The sequence below is a fragment of the Gavialis gangeticus genome, unplaced genomic scaffold (assembly GCF_001723915.1).
Source record: "Gavialis gangeticus isolate Ggan-Ray unplaced genomic scaffold, GavGan_comp1, whole genome shotgun sequence".
Classification (NCBI taxonomy): domain Eukaryota; kingdom Metazoa; phylum Chordata; order Crocodylia; family Gavialidae; genus Gavialis; species Gavialis gangeticus.
The window spans coordinates 2,994,256-3,003,721 of record NW_017728973.1 but is presented as its reverse complement, the minus strand read 5'-3'; the positions used below and the strand labels follow the sequence as shown (position 1 = coordinate 3,003,721).

General features: G+C 46.1%; 1 protein-coding gene across 2 annotated transcripts; it reads right to left on the bottom strand.

Annotated features, from left to right (window-relative positions):
- Positions 1 to 1,204: 1,204 nt before the first annotated feature.
- On the bottom strand, positions 1,205 to 8,163 carry LOC109290146 (keratin, type I cytoskeletal 14-like). 2 transcript variants are annotated; one of them, XM_019506546.1, is made up of 9 exons: positions 7,841 to 8,163; positions 7,567 to 7,798; positions 5,648 to 5,730; positions 4,839 to 4,995; positions 4,131 to 4,292; positions 3,896 to 4,021; positions 3,551 to 3,771; positions 2,550 to 2,587; positions 1,205 to 1,559 (listed from the first exon to the last, which is right to left on the bottom strand). In XM_019506546.1, exons 1-9 carry the CDS (start codon positions 8,146 to 8,148, stop codon positions 1,462 to 1,464), a joined length of 1,425 nt encoding a protein of 474 aa, XP_019362091.1. In that variant the 5' UTR covers positions 8,149 to 8,163; the 3' UTR covers positions 1,205 to 1,461. The 2 variants fall into 2 exon arrangements, with proteins under 2 accessions (XP_019362091.1, XP_019362085.1); XM_019506540.1 differs by having other exon boundaries at positions 7,567 to 8,163.
- Between the last annotated feature and the right edge of the window lie 1,303 nt (positions 8,164 to 9,466).

Sequence of the window (9,466 nt, the reverse complement as noted above, 5' to 3'; positions counted from 1 at the left end):
TGCTCTGGGCACACATGTAAATCACATACCCTGGAGCTTCCCAGGGGCAATAAACTGTGGAGCAATAAGCTCTGCAGTCTATTGCTGCACATGTAGACTGCAACAATAGACGCTCTAAAATACAACTGAAAGGTTCCTTCCCAGCTTGTCGGGGAGAACCAGAACTATCGCTGATAGCTGCCAATGGTAAAATCACAGCAAATTTCCTGGAAGAAAGGACTTAAAATCAGAGGCCCAGATTGTGCCAGCCTTCCTATGCTCCACAACACCACCCCATGAATCATCTCATTGGTTTCAGTAGCCCTAGTCAAGGGGCAAAGAATTACCTGAAAGCCAAGACCATGGCAGAAGCTAACCAGGACCCAGTACCTAGATTTGTCTTCCAGGAGCCACTGCTCCTGTTGGGAGAGGTGAGAAGCAGAGGTGGAGTGTACCATGGATTAGGAGTGACTTTTAAAGACAAACATATGTAGAAACTCAAACCCAGCATGCAGTAATCTTATTCCACATGGGCCACACTCAAAGCTCACAGATATCCAAGGGGTCTGTCCTTTCATTGCACCTTGGCATTCACTCATGTAGTTTGTCATGCTAAGGAATTCTCATTGAATATCACTGAAATTTAATTGCAGGTGAAGATGTCATTCATTACCACGAAGCACTATTGCCTGTATAACTCGGCCAGTGCTGAGAGGGAGCTAAAAGAGTTGATAATTATGCATAGTTGACTATGAATGTGCTTGTGGTTTTCATTGTGCATTATGCTTCTTGGCTCAGATTCACTAAGTTGAGAAAGTCCCATTTTTGCCCTGACCCTGTATAATGGCCAACCATGATCCGTGTGCCCCTTACTGTGGAAGACCCAAGTCTGACATGATTCATTAAAGATCTATCTTAGGTTTTACATCCCGAGATCACTTCAGCCTGGGGAAAGATATCTGAGACTATTTCATCAGTTCCTCTGTAGACCTCCAGCCAAGCTGGACATGTTCAGTAAAACACCTAGGGCTTTGACTTGGCATGCAGTTTGGAGGTACTAATTCAAATCACATGGTAATCTAGCATATAGTGCCTTACAGTGAACTTTTGAACACCTCCATCCCCTAGCAGCCTGTGGGTGTTGGTGGCAGCCCTAACAAACACCACCAATGCCCTCACGGGGTCTGTGTCAGCCTAGAATTACCGAGGCAAAATTTGCAATTTCCATGAACAAAGTGAAAAGCTTTATTGGGGGTTTACAGGCAGAGCATAGCGAAGCATTCACAGAAGGGTGAGGAACACAGTGGTAGAATGGGAAGGAACACACTAACTGAGCTGAACACGCTGCATAATCCAGGCCTGTTCAAGCTTATGGCAGAAGCACCCATCTTCAGCACATGGCCTGGAGTTGTCTTTCCCTTGGCTGTGAAAATAATGATACGGATGCATCCAAAGTGCCTAGGCCTGGAGCAGCCTGTGGTCTTAGCGGGGTGAAAGGTGGACCTGCTCACGGGAAGAAATCACCTTTCCGTCCTGGACTTCCTCAACGATCGTGCGGACCTGACGAGTGGTCTTAGGTCCTACACAGAAGAAAAAAAGAGGAAGCTGTTATTAGGGGAGGAGGAGAGACATGCAGTAGTGTAAAAAGGGGTGCGTAATCGTGGCACCAGCTTTGGGCTCAGTCTTAGAAGGGGCACTAGGATGGCAGCCATCATCGCTCTGTTGCAGAGAACTCAGAAAGACCACAGCAGGGCAGGATGGTTTTGACACTCTGGATTCCTATTTGAAATCTCTGGGTTTATCTGTGAATCATGTGTGTAGGTGTTTGTATACCTCGCAGTGCTGATATTGAGCAGCACACCACAGCACCCTGAAAAGGATCTCATGACACTCCAAGGGGCCATGGCACACTGGTTGAGAATCACGGATCTAAAGTGATTGAGGAAGAGTAACGTTTTTCAAAGGAAGCAGATACATGATTTGCCTAATACATTTTCTTTTCAACTAGATGGGACCTCCCAATACTGTACTGGAATATGAAGGAGAGGCTACTTCACGCTAGCTTTTGTAGAACACAGAAATGAAAGGAAAGGACATATTGGCTGGAGCTAGTACATTGATTGAAAATGTCAATCTTTGGAAAAATTGAGAACCCAAAAATCCAAAAAAAATTATATTTTTTCCTTTCATTTTTTTTAGGTGTGTTTGTTTGTCTTGCAAATGGTTAAAAATTTCCTTGGAAAGCAGACATATTTCTGAAAATGAGCTCATTATGATGGAAACACACATTTCTGCCAAAATAGAGTTTAGATGTGCAACATTTGACCAGCCAAATATTGACTTTTTATACAGCTGATTTAACTGCACAACTTAATTTTCATGAATCCATCGCCCTGTTTTCATGCATGCACAGACATTTGTCTCAACAATGTCTTTAATATGTTGGAGGAATAATTCCTTATCATTCATATTCTGAACCCAGTAATAAAGGAGGCCTTCTGGGATGGTAGTTGTTAAGGATGAGATATGAGAGTATGTGATGAATTTTGCAGACAAGAAAAACCCCTTACCTTCTTTGATAACCTGGGAGGAGTACTGTGAAGACATGCTACAAGAGGACAGAAATGAGGACAAGTTAAAATCATGGGCAAAAAGGAAAGGAGGCAGTAAGTGATAGAACAAACGGGCTAGCCTCTCATGGGGGAAGATAATTATTTAACACCCAGTCTGACTAATTTCTTTATTGCATCAACATGTGAATTATTACTGTCCTGTCCTTAAAATTACCTACAGGAAGAGTGCCACGAGCGGCATGGGCAGCCAGTGTGTGTGGCACATGACAGATTGGGGAAGGGGTGGGTATTGGAGCAGCAGTCAGGGAGGGGCCTGGGATCAAAGTGGTAGTTTAGGAGAGGACAGGGATCAATGCAGCCAACAGGAAGAGGTCAGAAATCATGAGTCAATGCTGGCTCAAGGGTCTGGCCCCATAGGAGCTGCAGGAGTAGATGCCTCCAAATTCAGTGTTGCTGTGTCCTGGTGGTGACACAATTCAGTAGCACTCAGCAATGCAATAGCTAATTATTGGAGTGGCACTGTCTCATACTTTGGACTTAAGCTATGTCATGCTTGCCAAAAAGGTTGGCCACTAATGATCTAGCATTAAAATCTAAGGCAGAAACACGATCTTGGAAAGATTTGTAGGGCGTCATGATAATTTAGACACACCCATTACATGCTCCTCGGACCCCCCTGTGAGATATGTTAGTCAGTTTAGCTTCATAGAGTCACAGAAGGAGCCGGGAACGGAATTTAAGACTCCTAGCAGCTGAAATTTTATGGTAATGGCTATACAGCACTGATCCCTAGAAGGAGAAAGAGAGGGTATGTTATGCACCGTAATTCAAAAACTGAATCTCTCCCATGTCAGGGTCTGACTAGAGAGATAACAGCAGAGAGCCTCTGGGCCACTTATTCTTGGATATTCACTGGAAACAAGGCTCTAGAGGACATAGTTGTTTCAGAGGCTTCCCCTGCCCCGTGTCATTCTATCTAGTCAACTCCATTCACGTACTGGACATCCTCGCCCTCCAGCAGGCGGCGGTATGTAGCGATCTCCTGTTCCAGCCGGCACTTGACATCCAGGAGGATCTTGTACTCGTGGTTCTGCCGCTCCATGTCACACCGGAGCTCAGCCAGCTGCTCCTCCACGCTGGTGATCAGGCCCTGGATCTGCGCCAGCTGGGAGCCATAGCGGGCTTCTGTGTCAGCCAAGGTGCCTTCCAGGGCGGCTTTCTGAGACGGGAAAGCAGAGGGAAAGGAGTTCAGAAGGAGGGAAGATAAAAGGGATCATTCATTCCTTCATTTGCCAGCCTGTGTGTGCATGTAGGTATGACCCTTGGGAGTCAATGCTACGTACCGTGCTGAGCTGGGACTGAAGCTCGATTTCCAACCCCTGGATGGTGCGCCGGAGCTCCATGATCTCACTCTTGCCGCTCTGAAGCTGTTCTGTGTTGATGGCAACTTCTTTGTTTAGTTCTTCTGTCTGGGATAAGAGAGGACAAGGCCATTACTGCACTGGTTACAGCAGGTAAATCTTGGCTACCAGCCAGGTGTGTCATGAAGTCATTGTTCTCCATGCAACCAATACATACCTGCTTGAAGAACCACTGCTCAGCCTCTCTGCGGTTCTTGTCAGCCAGGTGCTCGTACTGTTCTCGCATTTCAGCCAGGATCTTGGTCAGGTCAACTCCTGGAGCAGCATCCATCTCTACAGTGATCTCTCCACTGACCTGGCTGCGTAGGGCATTCATTTCCTATAACAAAGCCAACCCATTATGTTCATCCACATCATAACGGTACAGTGTTGCTGCAGCCCATCTAAGGAGGCCCTTCCCATTGTCAAAATCTTAGCTTTGCCAGGAAGAGACCTTATGTTTGTTTAGCAACTGGCACAGTGGGGATCTCATCCTAACTAGGGCCTGTGTCATTGCCACTAATCAGGTCATAACAAGATCCCATCTGAAGAAATCTGCATTTCACGGTTTCATTTTACTTAGTTCAGAAAAGCACAAATAGTAAAGAAAGCACAGGTGACTTCCCACCCCTGAGGCAAATTCTGATCCCGTGCACAGCTCCAGTGCTAGCCTCTGAAATATGAAGGAGTACACAAGTCTTACCTAGGGCCACAGAGGGTATGTAGCTGTAAAGTATGAATTATTCCCCGCTGCCTTATCCCTGAAAGTTCTTTTGCTGCAGCCCTAGGCCTCAGAACAAGTCTTGCTGCTTGGGCCTGACCTAGTTTCCATTGACTCTTAGCTACCATTCAGAGGCTCTGCTCTTGTGCTTAGCATTGTCCTTACCTCTTCGTGGTTCTTCTTAAGGTAAGCCAGCTCTTCGCTGAGGTTCTCGAGCTGCATCTCCAGGTCAGCTCTGGCCAAAGTCAGCTCATCCAGGACTCTACGCAAGCCATTGATGTCAGCCTCAACACTCAGACGCAGGGCCTGCTCCGTTTCAAACCTTGAAACAAAAAATAGATTAAGAAATAGACATGAGAAGCCATCCAGCCACTGTCAGTGGGTCACCTTTGATTGCTACCCACTTTGGTCCATATTACCACTATCCTTCCCATATCTCAACACCCACAGTGGTAGGTAATCCAGTGAGTGAGGTGCACTAGCCAATTGATAAAACAGCCCTAGTGCTGACCAGGTATTTGGAAAGACCAGTAACTTCACTTGGTATACTAGCAACCTGTACCACATTTAACTAACAGGTTTACACTTCACCATCAATGTGTACTTTCCCCTGGCTAAATTAATTGAAGCACCATGGCCCCCATCCTGTCTGTTTTGGGTGACATTCAAAATAGATCAAGTCCTTTTTGCGATATAAATAAAATTTAAAAATTCTACTGAAAACAGAACATTTCCCAAGCTCCTAATGAGATTTGTTCACTTATTGGCTGTTTTGGCTTTTGCTGTTATTGTTCTCATTATGTCAAAGCTTCCTCAGGACCAATGAAAACTAGTAAGAAACTCCCCCTGCAAAAGACAGCCCTGCTCTTTCCCAGTCACTGTTCATGTATGCTGACCAAGAAACTTTAATTGCACCGTTCTCATCTTGGACAGTTGCTTCCTTGTTTCCACTCTAAAGGGAGAGCGGAACTTACTTGGTCCTGAAGTCATCAGCTGTCAGCCTGGCATTGTCAATCTGCAAGAGGAGGTTGGCATTGTCGACAGTGGCAGAAAGGATCTGGAGGCAAAAAGACATGAGAGCCAGTGAAAAAAGAGTCTGAAAAGCTCCTCTTGTTCCTGAGAGGTACAACCTCAGATTTGTGATTAAGGAAGGGTCAGGGGCATCACTGGATGACTTCTACAAGGGGAAGCACCTACCTGTACAATGGAGAAATGAGCTGTGTCTAAGTTAAAATGAAGTGAGTGAGCTGTGTCAGACTGCCCCATGTCTCTCTTTCCAAATTACCCGTAAGCATAAATAATGTCTCTGAAGATGTGCATGGAATAATAAGAACACTCCATCTCATGCTTTAAGGGTACATGCTGGAGACACACAGTTCAAGAAAGAATCTCCCTCCTTCTCCCCACATACAGAATGAAACTATTCTCACAACAGTTATTGGTGAGGGGGAGACCACCTAACCTTTGATGCACTATATGGAGGTGACTGTCGCAGGCAGAGCTGGGAGACCATTGCTATGGCTGTGGTTTGGCAAAGCCTGTTCCTGCTTGGTCTTTAATGAGCTCATTCAAATTCACTCATGGGAAGGAAGCAAGAAGTGGAACGGAGTGTACTGGGACAATGCTCACAGTAACTGATGTTTGTAATGCATACTCAGCTACATGTAAGCCACCCTGTATGTCCAGTGAGATGCAAGACAGGCTGTGAGGAAAGAACTTAAATGTGGAGCCGTACAAAGGGCTTGAAAATGGGCAACAGGCATTCTTTGACAGCTCCCCTGCATCCTTGAGCGCCTCTGCATGAAACAACAAATCCCATCTCTGTACAGAGATGCCTGATCCTGCTGGTCCCTTCCAGCCTGGTTACTCTCTAATGTCCATCATGCCCTCGGGCAGACTTCTGTTTACCTTGAGTGTATCCAAATAACACATTTCTAGCAGTTTTCTCCAGCTTTCTGGATGAGTGCTCTAACCACTCAGCTATTAGGGCTAAAATAAAAGGATTCCCCTCCTCATCCCCCTCTTTCCACCCCTTTTTCCATCACTTATGGTCCCTTTTCACATCACTTATACTCAGGTAAACCTGTGCATACCTGCACACCTGTACCCAGCCAGTGCATGGCCCATTGACCACACTCAGTCTACACACATGCTTGCTTGTTCACAGTGCAGGGAAAACTGAATTGCTCCCCACATGTAAGCAAAAAGAAGGCCACTTGCATGGCTAAAAAACTGCCAGTTAAAAACACAAGGGGAAAATAGAATACAGACCCTTGGGTTTACTAACAATCACTTGTATGTGAAAAATGAAAAGAGGGGGAGGAAGAAAATCAACCTGCTCAAGACGACAACACAGGAAACCAAATCAGCAGGGAGACAAACTGCTCCAAAAAAGCCTAGGAATGAGATGATAGAGCAAGATAGGCAACATGCTTGTCATTATTGGGTCCCCTCCTTAGGTTTTCAAGTCCCAAAACTCAGCCTAGGACTGACAAAGCCAAAGCAATGGACAACAAATTGCCAATAGCTTGACTGTGCACATGCAGTCACGCTAGGCCCATCATGGCTGGTATACAGCTAGGACCTTCACCTATGAATTAATTTTCCATAGACTCAGCAAAATAAAATGCATTATCAACATGAACTAATATCCATAAAACTCTGCTGCTGCATTACTGCCTCTCATGTCTGTTACATGCACCTTTTTGGAGGAACACAATAACTGAGGTTGTCAAAGCACTAAGTCCACATCCTTCATATTTTCAAATACAGACTTGTGAAACCTTTTGCTCTCACTTGATTTCCAGCTGTGATTTACGCTGATGTTTTGCAGTACCGTTGTGGTCACCTTAATAGCGACTTAGACCAGAAATGCCCTACTTCAGTGTCATACCTTATTCCTCAAATCCTCGATGGTCCTGTAATATGGGCTGTAGTCACGGTCTGGACCAGGGCCTTGCTTCTTATACCAGTCCCTGATCTTAATCTCCAGCTCACTGTTGGCCTCCTCCAGAGCGCGCACCTTGTCCAGGTAGGCAGCCAGGCGGTCGTTCAGGTTCTGCATGGTTTCCTTCTCCCCAGCAGGGAGAATGCCATCGCCTCCCACAAAGGGCCCACCAAAGCCACTGCCAAATCCACCGCCAGAGCCACCACCAAAGCCACTGCCAAGTCCACCACCAAATCCACCACCAAAGCTGCCACCACCGAAGCTGCCACCACCAAAGCTGCCACCACCAAAGCCTCCTCCCACACTGCTACAGTAGCTCCCTCCATAGCCACCACCCAGGCCACTGCCGAAGCCAGACATCATTCGAGAGGAGGAGACCGAGTAGCCACCTGATCCCCCATGGATAGTTGGAGCTCTGTAGGCGCCTCCACTGAGACGCACTGAGGACCCTCGGCTGGAACCACCACCAAAGCCACCCAGCCCCTTCAGGGAGGTCGAAGAAGAATAGTGTCTTACAGTGGTGGCCATGATGAAGGGTAATAGAGGCTCTAGAGCGTGAGAGAAGCACCCAGCTCAGTTGTGAAAGAAGCAGAGCACTAGCTTCACCTGACTTGGAGCTCCCTTTATAGCCAGAATTAGGGGGCGTTGCTATTGCCACATCCCTGTGTCTCTCTTACATTCCCCAGGCTTTTCATCACCCTGAAAGTCTGAGCCAATTTCCAGCATGGCTTTTTGTCTCTCTGTTGTTGATCATTTTGTCACATTCCACTACAAATGCTTTGCCTCAGAAAAGGGTGTGGGCCTTATGTTTCTTTTTCATTTCCAAACAGTTGGGCGTGACTTAGAAGAGAAGGCAATTATTGCTTAGGGCTACGCTTTAACTTGACACTGTTACACCAGAGACATGAAGACATTCAGTCTCCACCTAGTGCAGCCTCTGAACCCTCCATTGTGATGCTGAGTTGCATGTGAAAATCTTAAATCATGAACTTACTCACAAATCTGTTTATTAGCTTTGGCATGGGAGTCCGATGCCGGTAAAAAGGTGCTGACTCAAGCACTCTGTGGCACATGTCCTTTATTTGCAGCTCATCCAAAGTCACTTGGAGTCCCCTGGAATCTTTCTAGCTGGGACCTCTCTCAGCAAAACAGGTACAGACCTGGCAGTCAGAGTGTGAATTAAACTCAGCCATATTTGACAAGAATCCTGTAACTCCACACAGAGCCTCACTGGTCATTTCTACTTAAGTATCAATTGTAGATAAGGGGCTAGAATTAGAGAAGGGCTTGGAACTTCAATCTCTCTCCTAGGCACGGGATTATTGTTCAGGTATGGGAAATGTAGGATATTTCCAAGGTTGTTACTGGAGAAGGGCAATATTTGCCCATGTGACAAACTATGGGAAATAAGTAGTAAAAATGGGAAGTGGATGGTTTTAATCAAGCAGTGCAAGGCTGAAGGCACATGGGCTGGTGAGACAATAACGCCATAGGAATAGTTGCCTCTGTAATTTGAATCATAGAAAACGAGGCTTGGAAGGGATTTCAAGAGGTCATTTAGTCCAATCCCCTGCTCGAAGCAGGACCATTCCCAACTATATCATCCCACCCAAGTCTTTGTCTAGCTGGGTCTTCAAAACCTCCAAGGATGGAGATTCCACCACCTCTCTGGGTGACCTGTTCCAGTGTTTTACTACCCTCCCCATAAGAAAATTCTTCCTAATATTGAACCTAAACTTCCCTTGCTGCAACTTGAGATGGTTGCTCCTTGTTCTATCATCTGTCATCACTGAAAACAGTCTAGCTCTAGCTATTTGGAACCACCCTCCAGGTAGTTAAAGGCTGC